General features: G+C 40.1%; 1 protein-coding gene across 3 annotated transcripts in view; it reads left to right on the plus strand.

Annotated features, from left to right (window-relative positions):
* The window catches only part of KIF6 (kinesin family member 6), a 248,852-nt gene that overhangs the window by 193,837 nt on the left and 33,171 nt on the right, over window positions 1-21,844 (plus strand). For all 3 annotated transcript variants that reach the window (XR_016281700.1, XM_089529584.1, XM_089529586.1), the window contains one exon: window positions 20,310-20,391. Coding sequence is in view for 2 of the 3 variants with exons in the window: in XM_089529584.1 (XP_089385710.1) it covers window positions 20,310-20,391 (82 nt within the window). In the remaining variant the exon portion in view is untranslated. The remainder of the gene's footprint in view (window positions 1-20,309; window positions 20,392-21,844) is intronic.

The raw sequence follows: 21,844 nt of genomic DNA on the forward strand, positions 1-21,844 counted from the left end.
ATCACACACAGATGTATCATCATAGTTAGTAATAGTTACTGAAGACCTCACTGGGGCTACTCTTTTCCATAAGCTCAGAAGCCAGATGTTGACTTCAGTTGAGCCATATTGATTTATGCCTGGGTTTATTTTCTTTCAAAGCTGTCCTGAGATGAACTATGAGACCATAGCTTGTTAGAACAGATAGAGAAACATGTGCATTCTATGTTTACAAACATGTCCAGGAACATGAAGAGCCTTCTCAGATTTTTAATTATTCCTCATTAATCATAGAAAATGCTGCAGGGATGTTTGCTTTAAACAATAGATCATTTGAATGAAATAAAGGTAAATAAATAAGATTCCATTTCATTGGAAAAACATAGAGAATTGTGACTGCAGAAACTGATGACACTAACTGCAATTTCTACTAGTTTCCTTTTGTATAAAGAGGAGGCCATAGATTTTCATATAACATATTTATATCTGATTAATATTTCAAAAGCTGTGGACTTTGCAGAATATGTTCTATACTTTTCTTATTCATTCACTCTTTTAAATATATTGTAGTATTTTGTCCTGATGGTTGCTATGTTGATTGTAGATATTTATTTTCTTCCTTAATTGTGTTCTGTCAGATGGAAACAGCTATCAGTTATAGGAGCTGTCTTGATAACCATAAAGGCATCAAGGCATTCATGAAACAAAACTACTTGGTAAAAAGTTTAATTAAAACTTTGAACATATTCTTTCTGTTTGAAATCTTGATATTAGCATGTTCTAGCTGACTTTTTATTTAAAATGCTCCTTTCTGTGGAGATTACATGGTTGGGAAGAGTATTAAAAATGAAGAGAATTTCCCAATACTTGCAAAACTCTGATTGGAAGATTAATTCAGCAGTGGAATTTCTGCTGCTTTCTCCCAGTATTCATACTCTGCAAAGTATTTTGGGAGATTATGAAGAAAAACACATGAAGATTTTGTACAAAAATACCTTTCTGCTCAGAAAACATTTTTCTGTAGAATAATTCCCCAGAACATTTTACAAGGTATAAATACAGGTTACTGCATAAAAAATCTTAATTCTCTCCTGAAGCAGGGAGAAAACTGTGGGAATTATTCATTATGTAAGGGCAATATAGGCAAAGATTTATCTCCTCAGGACATGCTCTGCATACACCTGGAATGACCTTTCCCCTCATTTCATATGCTTTGGATGTAGATTACTAATTTAAGAAAATTTTAAATTATTTTTGGAAGACAGATTTTGTAATTGTCCATATGGGTTTTTAAATGGAGATTTTGTTGGGAGATTTTCATCATTCATGTGTATGAGTGTGTATATGGGTGTTAACGCTAGTCTAAAAATCACAGCACAAATGATTGTGCAGTCAGACCCCTTTATCCACAGATTTTTTTATCCACAGATTCAAGCATCCACAGCTTGAAAAATATTCCAAAAACAGTATAAATTCCAAAAAGCAAATGTTGATTTTTCATTTTATATAAAGGTCACCATTTTGCTATGCCATTGTATTTAATGGGACTTCAGCATCCATAGATTTTGTTACTCATGGAGGGTCATGAGCTGCCTTGGGTCCCTACGGGGAGAAAGGTGGGATATAAATGAAGTAAGTAAGGCCTGTTACAGACTGCCAAAATAAAGCTGCTTCGGGTCTCTTTGGAAGTATGCTATTTAAGTGATGCATGGGTCCTAAGAGTCCGGAGGTCGCACCAAAGCCACACTCCATTCATAAGCACCAGAGTGCAGCTTTTGGTGCAGCTTCCAGATTCTTAGGATGCATGCATCATTTAAATAGCATACCTCCAAAGAGACCCGAAGCAGCTTTATTTTGGCAGTCTGTAACAGGCCTCAGTAAGTAAACCAAACCCTAGCTGATACCAAGGGCCCACTATTATCTAATGGTTCTCAAAAATTTTACCCTTGTGACCTCCTTTACATCTACATGCAGATGTTGCGTGCCCCCCACTCAACATAGTATACAATAGAAATACTTTGTTTAGTGTGTGTATTTTTGTTCACACATTCATGTATATTCATATTTTTAACATTTTAGAAGGAAATTGCTCTCCTTCTTTTCCTTCTCCCTCTGACAAAGGCTCCAAGCACCTTCCTTGCCATTCTGTTCCCTTCCTGGAGAAAAAAGTTTGGGAAGCGGAGGAGGAGGAGGAGGAAAAGGGATCAGGACTTCTTAGTCTTGCATTCCCCCCCCCTCCATTGAGCAGCTCTTGCGCACTCCCCGGGGGAGAGGGTTCCACCACACCATTTGAGAACAAGTGATCTAAGAAGTTCTGTTTGGGTGGTCCCTAGTGCAGCCAATTGTTTTGCAAGCTTACAGACAGTATTTCCATGTCAATGTTGACTTGCTGGGTGGGGAGCTAATTGACCATTGTACAATCGTTGAGGACAGTTGTACCTGTTGTGCAGTCTGGTGTGACCACACTGGCATTTATTTTTGCTAAGCTAAAACTGTGTTGGATTTTGGCCTCTTTATAATAATAATCTCAGCAGCTTTCAGTACGATCTTTTGCAGGCCAAGGCGAATGGCCTTTATTCTGTTCTTGTTCTTCTTGATTTGTCTGCGGCCTTCGACACCGTTGATCACTGTCTCCTACTTGATGTACTTTCTGACCTCGGGTTCTCAGACTCTGTTCTTGATTGGTTTAAATCTTATTTGTCAGATAGATTTTTTTGCAGTGGTCACGGGTCATGAAATGACCACTTTTGCAGTGGTCACTTCGTCCTCTGTCCCCTTATCTGTTGGAGTTCCCCAGGTCTCTGTCTTGGGTCCCCTACTGTTTTCTCTTTACACATTGTCCTTAGGAAAACTTATCAGTTCTTTTGGTTTTTCCTATCATTTATACGCCAATGACACTCAGCTGTATCTTTCCACCCCTGACCTTTCTCCGGGGCTTGAACAGCAAGTCTCATCTTGTCTCACGGCTATCTCAGGGCATCGGCGCTTGAAGCTCAACATGTCCAAGACGGAACTTCTTGTTTTTCCACCAAAGTCTACTCTTCAATACTCCTTTTCTGTTTCTGTTGATGATAGGAAGCCCGCAGTCTTGGTTTCATTTTTTATTCTTCTCTGTCGTGTATCCCCCAGGTCTGTAGATTCTTTCTCTACAACATTGCTAAAATCCATCCATTTCTCTTGACCTCTACCGTCAAGACTCTGGTCCATGCCCTGGTGGTCTCACGACTGGACTATTGTAACCTCCTTCTGGCAGGGCTTCCTCTCTCTCTCACCTTCATCCTTTAATTTCCGTCCCGCATTCAGCTGCATGCATTATTACATCCGCTCGCCGCTTTGACCATGTTTCTCCTCTATTAACATCCCTTCACTGGCTTCCTTTCCCGTTCCATATTCAGTATAAGCTCTTGTTGTTGACTTTTAAAGTCCTGCATGGGCTGTCCCCTTCTTATTTATCTGAACTTCTTTCTCCTCACATTCCCACTTGTACCCTCTGTTCTGGTAGTCAAGGTCTGCTGTCCCAGCCTAGGATCTCCACCACCCCTTCCCAGATTCGTCCCTTCTTACTTGCTGCCCATCAGTCCTGGAACCTCCTTCCCCCACAAACAGCTCATCACTTCTTTAACAAGTTTTAAAATGGAGTTGAAGACTATATTATTCAGGAAAGCATTCCCAGGCATTGTGTGACTGTTATCTGACGGTTATTTGATATTTGCTTTGATATGTGATATTTAATGTTTTCAATTTGTTGCTTGCTTATTTTATCTAATGCTATCTTGTATTATTATCTATTGTTTATATGTATCTTATTATTATCCTGTAGAATGTATGCCATTGGCAGGTTCTATTTTTATCAATTTTTTAACTGTATGTATAGCGCTGTGTAAAGCTACAGCGCTATATAAATAAAGTTTAATAATAATAATAATAATAATAATAATAATAATAATAATATCATTGACCATGGTATCCTTCTGGGCCACTTCTCTGGGATGGGACTTGGAGGTACTGTTTTATTCCTTCCTTGAGGGGCAAACCCAGAAGGTTGTGCTGGGGGACTCCTGCTTGACCTCCTGGCCATTGGCCTGTGGGGTTCCTCCGGGTTCTGTGTTGTCCCCTATGCTATTTAACACATACATGAAATTGCTGGGAGAGGTTGTCCAGAGTTTTGGGGTGTGGTGTCATCAATATGCAAATGGCACTCAACTGTACTACTGCTTTCCACCTCAATCCAAGGAGCCTGTCCTGGTCCTAAACCAGTGTCTGTCATCAGTGATGGACTAAATGAGGGCAAACAAGTTGAAACTTAATCCAGACAAGACAGATGTGCTCCTGGTCAGTCGGAAAGCAGATCAGGGAATAGGCATCCAGCCTGTGTTAGATGGGGTTACACTCCCCCTGAAGACACAGGTTCGCAGTTTGGGGGTACTCTTGGACTCAGCTTTGAACCTGGAGGCCTTGGTCTCTGCATGTACACCAGCTGTACCTGTTCCCTGAGAAGCCTAATCTGATCTCAGTGGTACATGCCTTGGTTACATCCTGTTTGGGCTACTGTAATGAGCTTCACATGGGGCTACCTTTGAAGAGTGTTCAGAAACTTCAGTTGGTCCAAAGAGCTGCAGCCAGGCTGTTAACTGGGGCAGGTTTTAGAGATCACACAATGCCCCTGTTGTCCTTTCCTTTTGAAGGTTTCATGGATTTTTTTTAGTTCTCCTAAAGAAGTCATAGATTTGGGGATTGATTGATTGATTGATTGATGGGATGAGTCAAGTCTGAAGAGCACCATTTATTTAGATGCCACAGAGAAATGATTGTGGAATGCTGAAAAAGGTTGATAGTCAAATGACTGCTTACTGGGATGTGAATGAAAACTGAAAATGAATTAAACTCTTAAGTATTTCACATTTTAAATTTTGCTTCAAGGCTATACAGTGCATTCTGTTTTGAATATTTATGTTTCAAATCTGAAAAACTAACAATTCCTTATGTATTGAGATTTCAGAGCTATGACCTGCAGTGCTTTGGACATGCTCCCTAGAGTGACCTCTAGTGGTATTTTAAGTCATTTCATCTATCTTGTTATCTAATTGATGATGTTCCATGAGGAGAGGCAGATAAGAAATAAATGTTGTTGTTGTTATTATTATCATCATCACCTGTGTGTATGCATGTGCCTTTATTTCACCTGTGAACATATGGCAACCCCATGAATTTCATTGGGTTTTCTTAGGCCAGAAATACTCAAACGTGGTTTTGCAAGATCCTTCCTCTGAAATATAGACTACAGCACCTGTTTTCCGTCCAAGTACTAACCAGGGCTGACCCTGCTTAGCTTCCAAGATCAAACAGAATCTTGTGCCTTTTGGGTACTACAGCTATGGACAAATTGTTTTTCAGGGTTTTCATGAATTTGATGATGATGATATTCCTATAATCAAGGTAGGAAACACCAAAGAGAATCTTAACAAAGAGAGAGCACTTCCATTTCCCAGAAACACTCCAAACATTTTCCTTCAATACAAGCACATGGGAGGGGGGAATGCTGAAAAGGCCTGACTTCTTAGGCCTTGGTCTCCAGCTAGGGTTGCCATAAGGCAGGACCTCCAAACCGGGACAAATGTAGGGCCACATTTTCAAATGTAGGACACGTTTTTTAAAAATGGAGGACACATGAAAAAATTGATAATTTTTTAAAATGTGAATATAAATGCATGTTTCTTAGGCATGCTCAAAATGGAGGACATTTTGGCATTATTCCTAGACAGAAGGCTGAAATGTACTTCTCTTTCTGGCCAAACACCCCCCCCCCCGCCAAATTCTACAAGAACATTTCCCACTTCCAAGCTAGCATTTGCAAGATCACAGGCAGTCCCTTGTGCCACTGCAAACTACATTTCCCACTCCCAAGCCTTCTTAGGAATTCCCCCCTTCCTCCTTTTCCTTGCCCCCTCCAAGACCCCCAAACCCCTCACCCCCTCTTTTTCCCAGGTATGTCTCAACTTAGGAGGGATTTATGGGACAGATCCAAAGCCTTTTTTCTTTTCTAATGGGGGCAAAGCCTTGAGAAGCCCTGGACCCCTGAGAAGAAGAGGAGGGGGGCTTAGAAAGAGGAAGAAAGAGAAAAAGAAGATGAGGAGGGGGAAGAAAGGAAGAAAAAGGAGAGGAGGAAGAGGAGGGGAAGAGGAGGAGAAGAAAAAAACCGGAATAACAAGAAGAAGAGAAGGAGGGGAAAGAGAAAAGGGGGGAAGCAGCTTGCCTGAATGCAAATTCCTCCCTGCTTGGATGTTGCCCAAATAAGGAAGCAGAGGGCTGGCCAATAGAGGCAGGGCAGTGCAGCAGACCCCGCCCCTGCTGGTTTCAGTCCTCCTGCTGCTGCTGCTCCAGACAAACTGCATAGGCAGCACTCTATAGAAGGCAGGCAGCAGCCCTGGGAGCCCAGAGTTGGGCAGCCACCCAGGGGTGGGACGGGACCGGGCACGCCCCCCAGGAGGCGGGAAAGTCCCACCCACCACCGTGAAATGGCAAGCCTATCTCCAGCTAAACAAACTAATTAGTCTCTCCCACCTGTATTCCTTTTCAAGATGCATTTTGTTTTCTTCTTTTTCATTTTTCTTTTCTCCCCTCCAAACTTAGCTGTTCACTGGCTGACCTGGACTTTAGAAAGCTCTCTCCTTCCCCCCTCCTCTCTTTTCCAAGAAATCATGCAGATTAGTCTGCATAATAAGAGCCATGCAGCATATTTCCTACAGTTAACAAGTCTTTGGCTACATCTGCACTGCAGCAATAATGCAGTTTGACACTGCTTTAACTATATGGCTCAATGCTATGGAATCCTGGGAGTTTGTTGTGGCAAACCAGAGCTCTCTGAAAGAGAAGGCTAAATATTTCACAAAACTATGAACCCCAGAATTCCACTGATATACATCTGTAGTTACTACTAATTGCTGAGAAGACTGTCTACTATGTGCCACAAATAGTAGCCTCACTGACAATTTTCACTTGGAAATTCACTTTACCCAGGTTTCCTGATCCAGATTGGGATTTTTTTTTAGTTGTCCCAAAGAAGTCATAGATTTGGGGACTGATTGATTGATTGATTGATTGATGGGATGAGTCAAGTCTGAAGAGCACCATTTATTTAGATGCCACAGAGAAATGATTGTGGAATGTTGAAAAAGGTTGATAGTCAAATGACTACTTCATGTGGTTCATATACAAGAAAAAGAATAGAGAGTTGTAAGCAGGTTTTTTAAGCATATGCTCACATGTAGTTTGATTCCAAGGCCTCACAGTGGGCTGGAAAACGTAGTGCCAACTCCACTGTGCGTCTCTGAATCCAAAAAGAGTAGTAATTCAGACATAGGTATGCAAGCATTTTCTCATTTACATTTCACTTCTAATCAACTGGATATTTCTATTAAAATGTGGAAAGAACAAGACAAGAAGAATTTGAGATTCCCTTGTGGGTCTGAAAGGGAAGCACAATCAGCATGGAAGTCTTATGTTCTGAAGACAGGCCTGAAGTTGAAACTCAGCAAAGCTAATCATTGCTTTATTGGCACATTATTAGCTATGTTGTATTTTTTTTTTAATTCAGGCATAAATGAAAACCAGAAAACAACAACAACAACATAGGAATCATATATACTGCAGAGGGTTCCAAGATCATAGGTCTATACAGAATTGCCCTGAAAGTCACTTCCCAAATTATGTTTACCCATATATAACCATTGAAGTGTATCCTTAGGCAGAGGTTTCATCCTTTTGCAGGAGGGCACTCTGCTATTTTCACTGGTTTGCTCAAAGGCATTTCTACAGTGATGGTCTCCCAGAAGAGGAGGAGGAGTCAGAACCAGAGATGGGTAAGGACTAATTCTACAGAACTGGGGCCTTCAGGTTGCACCCCAAAACAGAAGCAGTTAGTCTCCAGAGTCCAAAGAAAAGGCTTAATTCAGTCCACAAGAACTGCTGTTAGAGGAGCCCAGGCAAAGTGCTCAGCTGCTAAGATCTCAGAAACAGGAACTTCCTATGGAGCAGAGAACTCAAGAATGCCAGCAGCTGAGTTCTGGATGGGTGTCAGTATCAGCTGTATAAGTCTCACTCCTCACTGGGGCAGTAAAACTTCTTGGTAACAATGAAAGTCTTAAATTCCTGTCTGCTAATCTTTGCAATTTCAAATCTTTCTTTTACTGATTTGCCACTGCCTGGTCTTGACTCTGCCTCCTGGAATCTCCGTTCTTGTTTGTTGCTTCAAACATTATGGGTTAGATACTGGAGTTTTATTTGGCTTTGGCGGTGGATCCTCCTCAAGTAATTTATTCTTCTCTCTGTTAGGATTCCACTTACTTGATCTTGGCAGTTCCTTGGACTTCCTTGTGTTCTCCCTGCTTGTCTTTTATTTTATTGAGTGAGTATTGAAATCTGAGTAAGGCAGGTCAGACAACTATGGAAGAGCAGACAGGAGACCTGGAGGGCTATACACACACCTCACCTGTACCTGCTTCCACAAGAAAAAAAAATCATTTTTCTATCCTCAAAATATGGGTGCAATGTTTTTGAGCCTTCCTAGGTCCCTGGAAGGCATTTTAAGGCAAAACCATTTTTTTTTAAATTGCAGATTTTCATTTTCACTCCCAAGGGTCCATGAGGGGCTCCAAACATGGTGGAAATGCCCTACACACATCCCTAGATATCATTTGGGAGCAAACATTTTTGATTCTTATGAGCCACATCATCTTACAGGTTGCACTTTACCCACACCTGAAAGAAGGCATGGTATAAATCCTTGAATTGTGTCTGTCATAAGAATTGAAACAGATACAGTTATATTATGTAAACATAAGTAAGAGCACATTATTGTGCCTACATAGATAATTCACTGTGAGTTGTGCACTATCTTTGTCCTAGTAGCCTGTTTTGATGTTTTTAGATCCCATTAAGTCAAGAGCAGGTCTGGACTCAGAGGAAGGAGGAGTGAAGATAGCAAGGAATAACATCAACAGTCAAAAAAATGGATGATGCCTTACTACTAGTGGAAGAAATCATAGACTTGGAACAATTATTGAGGAAGGTCAAGAAAGAAAGTGCAAAGGCAGGCTTACTGTTGAACATAAAGAATGACCAGAGAGGATCCACATAAATTCAACCTAGATAATGAAGAAATTCAAAGATTTTCCTTAATTTGGATCAAACACTGATCAGAATGGAGAATACAGTCAAGAAATAAGAAGACTAGAAATTGGAAGAGCAGCCATGAAAGAGCTAAATAAGATCCTAAAGTGTGAAGATATATGACTAAGCACTAAAGTTAGAATCATCCAAGCCATTCTATTCCCCATCACCATGTACTGATGTGAGAGATAGACAGTGAAGAAAGGGGATAAAAAGAAAATCTACTAAATTGAGATGTGGTGCTGGGGAAGAGTGTTGAGGATACAATAGATGGTCAAAAAGACAAACAAACGGGTCCTTGAACAGATTAAACATGAACTCTCCCTGGAAGTCAAGATGACAAAACTATCACTAGAAAAGACAATAATGCTAAGGGAGGTGGAAAGCAGTAGAAAGAGAGGAAGACAGTACACAAGATGGCTAGACTCAATCAGGGAGGCATCAGGACAGCATCTACACAACCTAAGCAGAGCAGTTGAGGATAAGGGCTCTTGGAGACGTCTCACTCAGGGTCACCATGAGTCAGGGCTGAGTCAAGAGCAGTTAACAACAACAATAAGTCAAGACACTAATTGGTTTTGACAGTACCAAAGGGGATGCTTGGGGGCAGTCCTGTTAATAGCCTGTTCTGGCAGAGAGAAGGGCCTCAGCAGAAGCATCGACCAATTTAACTGGAAACTCTATAAGAGCATTTAGGAACCCTTGTGTTTTGTAACTCTGCTAGGATATCTTAATAGAACAATCACTCTTCCAGAGAAGAAGGGTCACTCTCAACTTAAATTTTACTAGGAAATGGTCTATCCAAGACAACAGAGTCACATAGACTCTGTCTCCATTTCAGACTCCCCCACAACTGTAGTAATTGACCTCTGGAGTAATGCCATTTAATCATGAAATGAGCATGCCCATGTATTTCTTCCTGGAGGCCTCTAATTCTGTTATTTTAACTGTTGTTTTTGACTTTGAAATAAAAGCTGACATAAGTGCAGCTTTTAAAAGCAAGTTATGTGTCCCATGTTAAATTAGGCCTAGCATGGTGTAGTGGTTTGAGTCTTGGACTATGACTCTGGAAATAAGGGCTTGTATTCCAGGCTCTGCCATGTAAGGGCTAGCCTGAAGATAGAGAGCCCTCCTTCCATGATAACTGTCATCCTTCGGCCTGTGAGGGAGTGAACAGGCAAGCCCAGCTCCATCAGGGCTAGCCTGAAGAAGAAGAGCCCTCCCTCCAGTCCATCTGCCTTGGTCCAGCCCTCAGAGGGAGAGACTAACTACTGGACCTCATCCCCTTTCCCACCACCATTCCCTTCTCCTTTTGTGTTGTGTCTTTTAGATTGTAAGCCTAAGGGCAGGGAATCGTCTAATTAAAAATAATAATTGTAACCTGCTCTGATAGCCTTTAGGGCTGAAGGGCGGGGTATAAATGCCAATAATAATAATAATAATAATAATAATAATAAACCCATTGGGTGACCTTGGGCAAGTCACACTTTCTCATCCTGAGAGAAGGCCCAGATATCTCTCTCCTCTGAAGAAATTTACCAAGAAAACCCCATGATAAGTTCACCTTAGGGTCACCAGAAGTTAGAAATGGCTTGAAGGCACACAACAACAGCAGCAGCAGCAGCAGCAGCAACAACAACAGAAAATACATACAATGCCCTGAACAGGTGGAGGATCACACGTGTGACTATGTGGCTCATCAGAGGGGTGGCCATGCAAAATGGTGACATCTGGGCAGATGTGGGAGATGGGGATGCAACAAAAAAAAACCTACCCAGTGGCACGGCTTTGTGCAGTAAGCCCATGTATATTCAGCCTGCCTTGGGAGAGAGCTGTGCAAGCAACAGGGTTTTCGCCTGCTTTTGGAAAAAGCAGGATCAAGGAGATTGTTACACGGGACAGCATACGGATGGGATTGCTCCCTGTCCGTGACCCAAGCGCAAGTGATAGCGCAAATCACTTTCACATGAAATGTTTTCAGCCCTCTGCTAAAAGCTGTTTCAGCCATCATGGTAATAACGAGTTCTTCCATTATTACAAAAGATAGAAATGACAGTAGAAAGCTTTTTTCAGACCGCTTTCATGTGAAAGTGATTACAGGTTATGTAATAATATGTGTGAAAGTCTTTCCTGTGTTCAGGCAGGAAGGATCCCTCATGTGATAATCTCCCAAGCCGCTTTTTCCTGCCCATCTGTTCTGACCCAGAGTCTCCTCTGGAGGTTTTTAAACAGACACCGGATGCTCCTGCTGCAGCTAATACTAAATTTGTCTTACTTTTCTTATTCTTTTTTTTATCTGGAAACCATCTGCTATGTACAGGACAAAGTTTAGTTCTAATAATGTCACAAATAATGCATCTTAATTCAAAATCTATTCTTTTCATCAGTTTAGAAGCACTAAGAGGGCTGAATGTTAAAGCACATATTGCACCAGAACAATTTACTTGTGTTCCGTTTGAACCACTACCATCTTTGCTTCTTATATACAGTCAAAAGGAATTTCTTTTAATATATTGCATGCAAGAGCTTCCACATGCATTTTTGGCAGATGTTATCTAGGCACTATCTGATTACACACATAGTTATTGCGCCACATTGGCAGGTATTTGTCTCATGAACGTGTTTCATTTTGAGTTACTGAAGTGTATATAGTGCCAGTTGTATGAGGTCTAGGCTTGCATGCAACTCACAGTACTGAGTAGATCGAGATGAGAATGCACTTTTCAAGGCCTGTTACAGACTGCCAAAATAAAGCTGCTTCGGGTCTCTTTGGAGATATGCTGTTTAAATGATGCATGCACCCTAAGAATCTGTAAGCTGCACCAAAGCTGCACTCCAGTGCTTAGGAATGGTGTGTGGCTTTGGCGTGACCTCCGGACTCTTAGGACCCATGCATCATTTAAATAGCATACCTCCAAAGAGACCCCAAGCAGCTTTATTTTGGCAGTCTGTAACAGGCCCAAGTGTGCTTTGGTTTGTCTGGTTTTCACCTGAAGAGAGGTCAGGCCACACACATTTTGACAAATACACAGCCAACATTTGGGAAATGTTTATAGTATGTGTAGGCATGTAGGTAGGATTGTATCTGTTATCTTTCTTGAGACACCACTTGGGCATTGAATATATACAAAGATTCTTATTATATATCTTTCTAGTATATATATCTATTCAGTTCCATCTCCTTCTTGCACTGATTGCTTCTCTCCTAAATTTATGTCTTTCAATCCCCATTCTTAGTAAATATACTTTTAAAGCAACAGTTACAGGTGTCATCTGCCTATTAACCCTGTAGGCCAGCTGCTCATCTATCCTACCAGATAACTGACTAAAGTTATTTCAAGGTGGCATACATTTCTGCTTTTAAAGAGAAATAGACTTCTGGCCGCACCTGTAGTTCATTAACCAACTGTGTTAGGGTTTGAATAAAGGATTTAAAAGCAGGAGATTACAAGTATCAATCAGAGGCAAATGTATAGAAACACTGATGTCTCTGACTCACTCAGCAACCATATTGTTTCTTTGTTATGGTTTGAATGCTGGTCTGAATGTGGAAGAAGGCAGATACAAATCCCATCTAAGCTATGAAACTCACTGGGTGGTCTCAACAAATCATTGTTTTTCAGCAAAAATACCTCACACAATGGTGGGGTTAAAAAGATACTACAAATCACGAGTAACAAAGCAGATCTCTTTGACAACATTGAACACTATGAACTATATCCTTCTGTTAGTCCCAAATAGAGCAGACCCACTGAATCAATGGGGCTATAAATGTTTATTTAAGAAATCTGTATTGATTCAAGAGATCTGCTGTAGCTGAGATTAACAATAGGATTTAGGCCTGAAAACTTCTCGTTTAGTGTATTTAAAATCTGTGTTATTTTTATAACATGTTTCAAGGACTATTGTGATTGCAGAATAAATAAATGCAACACCAAGTACTCAAGAATGAACAATTAACACATACTCTGCATCTGTACATACTTAAGTTACATTTTTTTAAAAAGAATTACTTCTTTTCAAGATCACATTTTACTCAAAAATCATATTTCTAAAACAACAATAAATAAAATAATGCAAAAGTGATATATAATTATACATTTTGAAACAACATAAAAAGCAGTAGTGGGGAGGAGGGACAAAGTCAGCTCCCACCATGCTTTAAAAGACTGCTGGGGAACGAAGTCTTGGCAGTTTGCTAAAAAAGCAAGCAGCAATTAGACCAGATGTCTTTTTTTGTTTTTAGCAGTGCTTTCTATTGTCTTGGTATGACTACACATTACGAGAGATCCTCTTAGTTCTGGCCAGCCACTATTTTGTCAGGCAGCATGGGGGAATGGAAATGGGATGGGATGATGGGTACATACAGTTGAAATTAGTTCTTAAGCACTTTAGAGAAAATCAGTTAGAATTACTAGGAGTCCTAATAGACCATAAGTTGAACATGAGTTAGCAGTGTGATGCGGCAGCTAAAAAGGCCAATGCGACTCTAGGCTGCATCAATAAAAGTATAGTGTCTAGATCAAGTGAAATAATAGTGTCACTCTATTCTGCTTTGGTCAGTCCTCAGTTGAAATACTGTGTCCACTTCTGGGCACCACAACTGAAAAAGAATGTTGAGAAACTGGAGCATGTCCAAAGGAAGGCGACTAAAACGGTGAAAGGTCTGGAAACCATGTCCAAGGAGGAGAGACTTAGGGAACTGGGTATGTTTAGCCTGGAGAGGAGAACATTAAGAGGTGATATGATAGCCTTGTTTAAATATATGAAAGCATGTCATACTGAGGAGGGAGCAAACTTATTTTCTGCTGCTCCAGAGACTAGAACATGGAACAATGGATGCAAGCTACAGGAAAATAAATTCTACCTTAACATTAGGAGGAACTTCCTGACAGTAAGAGCTGTTTGACCGTGGAACTCACTCCCTTGCAGACTGGTGGAGTCTCCTTCTTTGGAGGTCTTTAAACAGAGGCTGCATGACCATCTGCCGGGGATGTTTCGATTGTGATTCCCTGCATGGCAAGGGGTTGGACTGGATGGCAATTGTGGTCTCTTCCAAATCTCTGATTCTATGATTCTACATATATGTAAAACAATTTTAATTCAGAATGCCAACTGTTAATTTCTATAGCAGCATGCATACTTTCTAACTGTCCTGATTTGCCAGGGATGCTTCTGATTAATCTTCTGTCATCAAACCTTTTCAGCTGCTTTAAATTATTGCTCATCCTCCCACTTGCCCCCTTTGACCTCAGCTTCCTTCACTTGCTGTAAATTGAGTTTGAAGTGAAAAAGTAAAATCATAGAAGTTGCTTGTAGTCATTTAATTCAGCAGAGAGGACAGAAGAAGAGAGGGTGGAATCTTGCTCTTCCCAGTAGACTCATGCAAAAGCACACTTCTTCATCCTCTCCTAGCTTGAGTGTTCTTCCTCACTAATAACTTTTGCCACCTTGACCACCCTCTGATGTTGTTGTCTGGCTATGTTTCCAAGTTTTCATCTGTAAAATTTCAGAAGTATGTTGTGTTGCCTGAAGATGACTTTTCTAATGTAGATTTCAGCATCATGTAATTAGATTGCAATCGTGTGAATGATTGTGTGGGACAAGATGCCACATTTATTATTATTATTATTATTATTATTATTATTATTAACGTTTATTTATAAAGCCTTGTAAATTTACACAGCGCTGTACATATATTCTTTTAATTAGGTGGTTCCCTGCCCTCAGGCTTACAATCTAAAAAGACATGACATAAAAGGAGAAGGGAGTGGTGGAGGGGAAGGGGATGAGGACCAGCAGTTCTTCTCTACCTCTGAGGCCTGGACCAAGGCAGATGGACTGGAGGGAGGGCTTGGCTTCTTAATGGATGAGTAAACTTCTTCCAGGGAGGCCTGTTGGAGTTAGCCTGCCTCTCTAGTAGGATAATACATATAAAATACATAGCAATACAGGAAATGATTCAATAAAACAGGCAACAAAAGAACATCATTTCCAGCCCTGCCCTATAGATTTTCTGCTTTAGCAATGATCAGATAGAATGGATAAATAAAAGTAAGCAGGTTAATAGGACTGTAAAGACCTATCAGCCTTTCGTTACTGAAAGTGAGAATAAATTTTTGCCATCAAGAGAAGGTTCAAATGTGCTGAAGAAAACCCAAGAATGTTGAAGAGTAGACCATAATTTTAAATGAAACATTTGAATGATAAATCACAAGAATATCTGACCATCAAGGCACTATGTGTACTTTTCCATGGTAGTATGATTGTGTGCTTCTGTGAGGCAAGAAGCTATGCAATGTTTTTTACTGATAGAATCTTGTAATCAGACAAACCTTTGCTGAGGAGCCAGTATGGCATAGTGGTTTGAGTGTTGGATTATCACTCTAGGGGTCAAATCCCTTCTCAGTCATGGAAACCCACTGGGTGATCTCTGGCAAATCACACCCTCACAACCTCAGAGGAAGGCAATGGCAGACTCCCTCACTGAACAAATCTTTCCATGAAAACCCTGTGATAGGTTCACCGCAGGGTTGCCACACTTTAGGGTTGCCGTAACCTGGAAATGCCTTGAAAGCACTATAGTCAGAACCAACTTGATGGCAAGTAACAACAACAAAAACAACCAAGAATGTCTGACATCTAGATCAACTTCATAACTAGTATTATACTACCTCCCATTAAGTTCAGACCCACAGAGAATTTGAACCAGAAGCAGCATCAAAATGAAATAAACAAATTGATGTCTACTTTACTGCAAAAGAAAATATTTTCTAGTACAACATTTTATTGTACAGTATTTTCATATATGGCATTCAGATTATGCATGCCCCTGAACTGGGCCAAAGTTGCCCCATGGCTGCCTTGAGCAGCCCAAACGTGGCGCAAAAAGGAAAGCAAAAGAAGCACTCCTTGCTGGTGGTCTGTTGTGGACTGCCAGGGAAGGCAGCCTCAGGACCATAGCATCTAGTCACCACAGTCCTAAATTGAACAGGGAGCAATGAGAGCAGGAGCAGCCTCTGGCCACTCATTTTGCCCCATCTGCTCAAGGCCACTGTCATGCTCAAAGACTCATACATCGCAGTCATTTTAGTACTCAACTGATAGGCATGATCTTTCCTCCTCCCAACTTTAATTGTAATTTTCTGGCCAATATTACTTGAATGCTCACCAGCATACACATGCACTCCTAAGTCCTGGTCATAACCTTTACCACACAAAACATTACATCATCCCCAAAAGCGAATATGGAAGATTATCTGTGAAAAAAAATTCCCACCCTCCTTAAGGTAATGATATACGCTGAATGATAGCCAGCTTCTCTGAATTTAGTGCTCAGGCCAAAATGAGACCTTAGGTTGAATTAGTGAGTGAAGAACAGAACTGAGCAGGCAGACAACCAGGAAGCTGATGCAAAGTACTTGAGATGCAATGCATGCACATTTGAATAAGTGAGCAAAAATAAATAAATAAATAAATGAAGCAGGCAGAAGTATGGTTTCTTCCTTTGAAAAGGTTCCATGCACTTTTTGGAATCCTTTATAGACATCTCTGATGCATTGTGTTCCATTAGGAACCGCATTTGTCATCTGCCCCACCTAGCATAGACAGTTGTTAGAGATAGTGGATGCTATCAAAAAGATAGAGAGAGTGCAAAAAATAATAATTTTGAAACATAAAAATCCCCCCACCCACTATCCACCCAAGGACTTGGAGGCAGCTTTGTCTCCTTTTGGTCCACCTGAGCTATTTTGTTGCCAGGAGGTAACTGGAACATCAATTTTTGTGTCCCTTCCTTTTGGAAAAGGGCCACCTTGGGCCTAAAACGTAGAGGACTTCCTACTAACAGAATCTTCTGATATATTTCACCCATCCCAATCCTGCATAGGGCCTCCTATCCTGCTGAATCTGCCAGAGGAACAGCATTCACTCTTACAAATTCTAACATTCTAAAATAAAATTTAAAATGTTAATTTACTGAAGACTTGCATTAACTTGAGCATTAATCAGTAAATGGTTAATGGCTGAATACGTAGTTATTTCCGTGTCCTCTTAATGCATGGCATTAATTTTCTTACTTGATAGGATTTTAAAATATATTTTCATAAATTTAGAAAGATTTTTTTTCCCTTGACTTGTTGGCTTTATTCTGAATTATTTTGGAATTCTTATAGTACTAGACAGAATTACATATGTTTCTAGTTCTATTTGGGTCTGGTAATTTTGTCAGTATGTGGAGTGGAAACACTACGAGTATGGAAAATCAATATGCAAATGGATCTTGTGGCACTTTTGAGATTAACTGAAAGAGACATGTTGGTAGCATAAGGTTTCATAGACTTGAACCTACTTCCTTAGATGTATGGGGTACATGCATCTGAAGAAGCAAGCTCAAGTCTACAAAAGCTCATGGTACCAACATCTCTCTTTCAGTTAATCTCAAAAGTGCCACAAGAACCCTTTGATTTAAAGAGTAATTAATTAAATTAGAAACTCTTGAATTGCTTGCTCTCTCTCCCCCTCTCTTAATTAAACTGTCCATCCAGTGCTAAAACTAAAGCTTAATGACTATAATAACTATATGCCATGATAAAAGACAAAAAAGGAGTCATTAATGTGCTAGTGTTCTAGCCAGAATGTAGTTCCTTGAAACAACAGCACACTTTAGGCAGGTTTACTTCTTATTTACTTTGTTGGCTAAACCTCTAATGGAGATGCCAAACAACTTGCATTTAACTATATATTTTCCTCCATTTTTTTTCTTTAGCTAAAAATCTCAAGCAAGTTTTCTTTAAAATACTGAAAAATGTGTGTGTATGTATGTGTGTACACACACACACACACACACACACACACATTGACTTTATAATTTGGCATTCAGCGTATATTTTCTTTTGCCTTTTTTGAGAAAGGAATGTGAAATGTGAATACTACCACTATGCTTGTAATGGAACTTTCCCACCTGAAACAATGTAAAACACCAACCCCAACTTTTGAATACATTCAAAATACAGTTTATATGTGTGCATGTGTGTTGTTTGCCTTCAAGTCGTTTCCGACTTGTGGCGATTCTAAGGCAAACTTATCACTGGGAAAGTTTCTTCAGAGGGGGGTTGCCATTGCCATCCTCTGAGGTGGAGAAATTTTGACTGTGTTATATAAATTATACAAATGCAGAGAGTAAAATAGACACAAAATATAAATGCACGAAATTTGCTAACAATTCACAGCTTGGTACCTGATGTATCCAAGGTAGATTTTTATCTGTCTCCTACAAGAAGATGCACAATCACATCTTACTAGAGAGAAAATTCCAGAAAGTACAGTATATGGCACAAGGCAAATCATAGCATTCATCTTTGCCAGTGTAATGTCACAGATGAACCAACATTGCTCCTTTCACTGTCAACATATTATGTGAGAGTGATATATTCTTGCAAAATATCAGCAAGGGGTATTCTGTTAATGAGAGAGAACTGCTAGCCAGGGACATAGCCAAGGGGGGGGGGTCTTGGGGTCCGGACCCCCCCCTTCCATTAGAAAAATGAATGGTGTGTGCTGCTGTGCCGCCGCACCCAAGCCCCATTATAATGGTGGCACTTAGTCTGGACCCCCCCCCCCCTTCCTAAAATCCTAGCTGTGTCCCTGTGCTAGCCTAGCGGTTGGCACCCAGAATTTACTTCTGCTAGGTTTTGGCAAACATTTCTGCACTTTTTTCAATGAAAAATATATCTGATATATTAAAAATCAAATAGTTCTAGCAGCTTTAAAGTTTTGGCTTAGGATCTATATTTTTAGACAGGTTTCTGGCTTGAGACAATACTTACCTGAGTGTCTGCAAGAGTTGTTTTTATCAGAGAGCCTCTTAACTATTCGCTACTTGGCCTTTAACCATTCTGACTGCTGTTTGCTGGGCAGTGAGAGGTTAAAACAAGAGATCACCTTCACAGTTATTTAAGTGGTCGTTATGCTGATAGGTTTCTGTTTGCAATAACTTGCATATATAATAACCAGAAAGTGGAATTAATGAAGGATATTCTTTTGTTTTGTAGTCTGTACACTTATGTTTGCCAGTCAGTGTTTGTTCTTTTATTGTCCATTTTACCTGTTTGATCAGTCCAGTTGTACTCTTAATTTTTCTTGCAGTATAGAGACACAGTAGTGACACAAGTGATGATAAAATTTCTATCATTTATTATAGAAATGAGAGAACAAATGGTTGTTGCTGGTGGGGGATGCCGATGGTGGATGTATTAATAACTTTTAATTCCTGTTTCTATAATTTTGTCATATATATATCTGGCTTTGTTCTGATCTGCTGACACTTTCAGAAGCTATGAAAGTCAGGTGTATGTTTTGTATATGACAGCACACCCTTGTTAAGAACCTAAAGGCTGCAAGGGGGGAAAAACCTCTAAATATACTTAAGGCAGTGATGGCAAAGGCACAGTCAGCATTAGTCTAAATCTTTTTATCTGGGAGCATCAATGAATAAGGCTATCCATAATTACCTACTACAGAAGACCGTAACTCAGAGGGGTGGAAGTGAAGGGAAAAAATGATATTAGAGGAGATGGTGATCCAAACAGTTGGGTGTTTCTCTCCTTTCTGGGACAAACAGCCAGCTTGGTTGGGGGCTTTTAGCTCGTTACATCTAGCAAGCAAGTAAAATCCTTTTCATTCTGTCAGGCCTTTGAAAATTGATTTTTCAGTAGAAAAAGGCCTTGTATAATATTCTGGATTTTTATTTGTTCTTGTTGTTTTAAATTTTTTAACTGGTTTTAATTTTATGATGGATTAATTGCTTTTTATCTTTTGTACTTTGTTGATTTTTAACTATGTTTGTTTGAACTATTGAAAGCCACCTTGAGTGTCAAACTAGGGATAAAAGGTGGGATAATAACAATAACAACAACAATACAGACTGGGCAATGGGAGATGAGTTATTATTTTGCCCTAATGCCAATAGAGGTGTGCTTAGGACTATCAGTGAACTTCAGCACACCTAACTCTGCATTGGATTTAAGCCTTAGTTAGAAACTAGCCTCTCTAGATAAATTAGTTTTGTCAGACTTATAAGACACCTTTCATTGTGATGCAGAAACATTTTCCTTTAGCACTACATTTTACAACAGTTACTAACATAAGATTATATCTTGCAGCTGTTGTCAGTCCTAGAGAAATGAATAAACCTGATCCAGTAGAAGAGGCACTTCGGGCGCAAATTGAAAAAGATAAGATAAGGTTATTTCAGTTTGATTTTTACATTTTTAAAACGTTAGCTTTTACATGTATATGTTTCCCATATGCTGTTAGGGATTCAGTTACATATATATGTTTCATATGTGCTATTAAGTTGACTTGAGTGCACTATCTATGGTGCATATATCAACATTGGGGAAGAGGTACATCTGGTTAGGTAGTCAAACAATCAGTTACAAGAGCTTGTAAAACAATTTCTTCCTTGTCATCTGGACTACTTAACATTTGGGGGAAGGTATGTCCATTTTCAGCCAAGTTGTCAGTGGATTTACCAAACATCAGATATAATGGAAAATGATATATTCAATTCTTGTTTGTGTGTATATACCACAGTCCAGAAGGGGATTAATACAGTAGGTTTGCTTAGATGTGAACAGTGTGCTCACTGCATCTGGCTGGCTGTTGATAATTCCTTGGTTTAACTTCATCCCTAAGAAAGGGAAGAGATGACAAGCACAGGACAGTGGTCCCTTGGCTTATGCAGGGGATCCGTTCCGTTCCCCCCCCCCCCAGTGTAAGCTGAAAAATGCATAAACTGAAGTCCCATTCAATTGAATGGGGCTCGTGCTTGCAGCACAGAAGGCTGCGCACGCCATTCATTCTCCCATCACACGATTTCTGCATAAGCAGGAAGCCGTGTATGGGGTGCTGTATGCTTTCGTTGTGCTGAGGATACGAAGCACTTTCTTCTACTTAGATCCAATGTCTTCTACAGCCAAATGGTTTTTAATGGTTCCTGTATTATCAAGTATTACGTGAGAAGATGTAATTGAACAAAAGATGGAGGGACATATTTAGGAAATATGTGGAGGACTGAAAGTTATATTTTTAAAAAATGTTCATCTGCTTCTTCTTCTGCTGCTGCTGCTGTTGTTGTTACATGGTGGTGGTAGTGATTATTTCCTACCTTTATCCCAGTCAGGAGTTCAAGGTAGCTTACAAAGGTTCGATGCAGCTGAACCATTCACATCATACAAATGTTAAAAGTAAAATTAAACTAACAATAGAAATAAGAGCAACTAAAAACAGGGCCTTTAAAAAGAAAACAAGAAATAAAAAGAAAATAAATATCACATTTTGAAAGGCCTTTTCCCTCTGAGCAGTCACAAAGGCCTGGATGGGGGGAGGGTAGGGTTGCCATAATTGTCCACTTTTACCAGGGACAAAATGTGGAACAAATTCAAGACCAAACTGTAGGACAACTGCAGGACAAAACTCAGCCCAAAATGTAGGACATTGAAGAAAAATGGTGGACCTTAAATGTCCTACATTTTGAGCTGAGTTTTGTCCTGCAGTTGCCCTACAGTTTGGTCTTGAATTTGTCCTACATTTTGTCCCTGGTAAAAGTGGACAATTATGGCAGCCCTAGGGGAGGGGGGAGAGAACTTCACCTGTCTATGGAAGTGTCAGTCTGACCTAACTTCAGGGTCTAGGA

The sequence above is a fragment of the Sceloporus occidentalis genome, unplaced genomic scaffold (assembly GCF_023333645.1).
Source record: "Sceloporus occidentalis isolate IW3139 unplaced genomic scaffold, rSceOcc1.0.p SCAF_6, whole genome shotgun sequence".
NCBI lineage: Eukaryota > Metazoa > Chordata > Lepidosauria > Squamata > Phrynosomatidae > Sceloporus > Sceloporus occidentalis.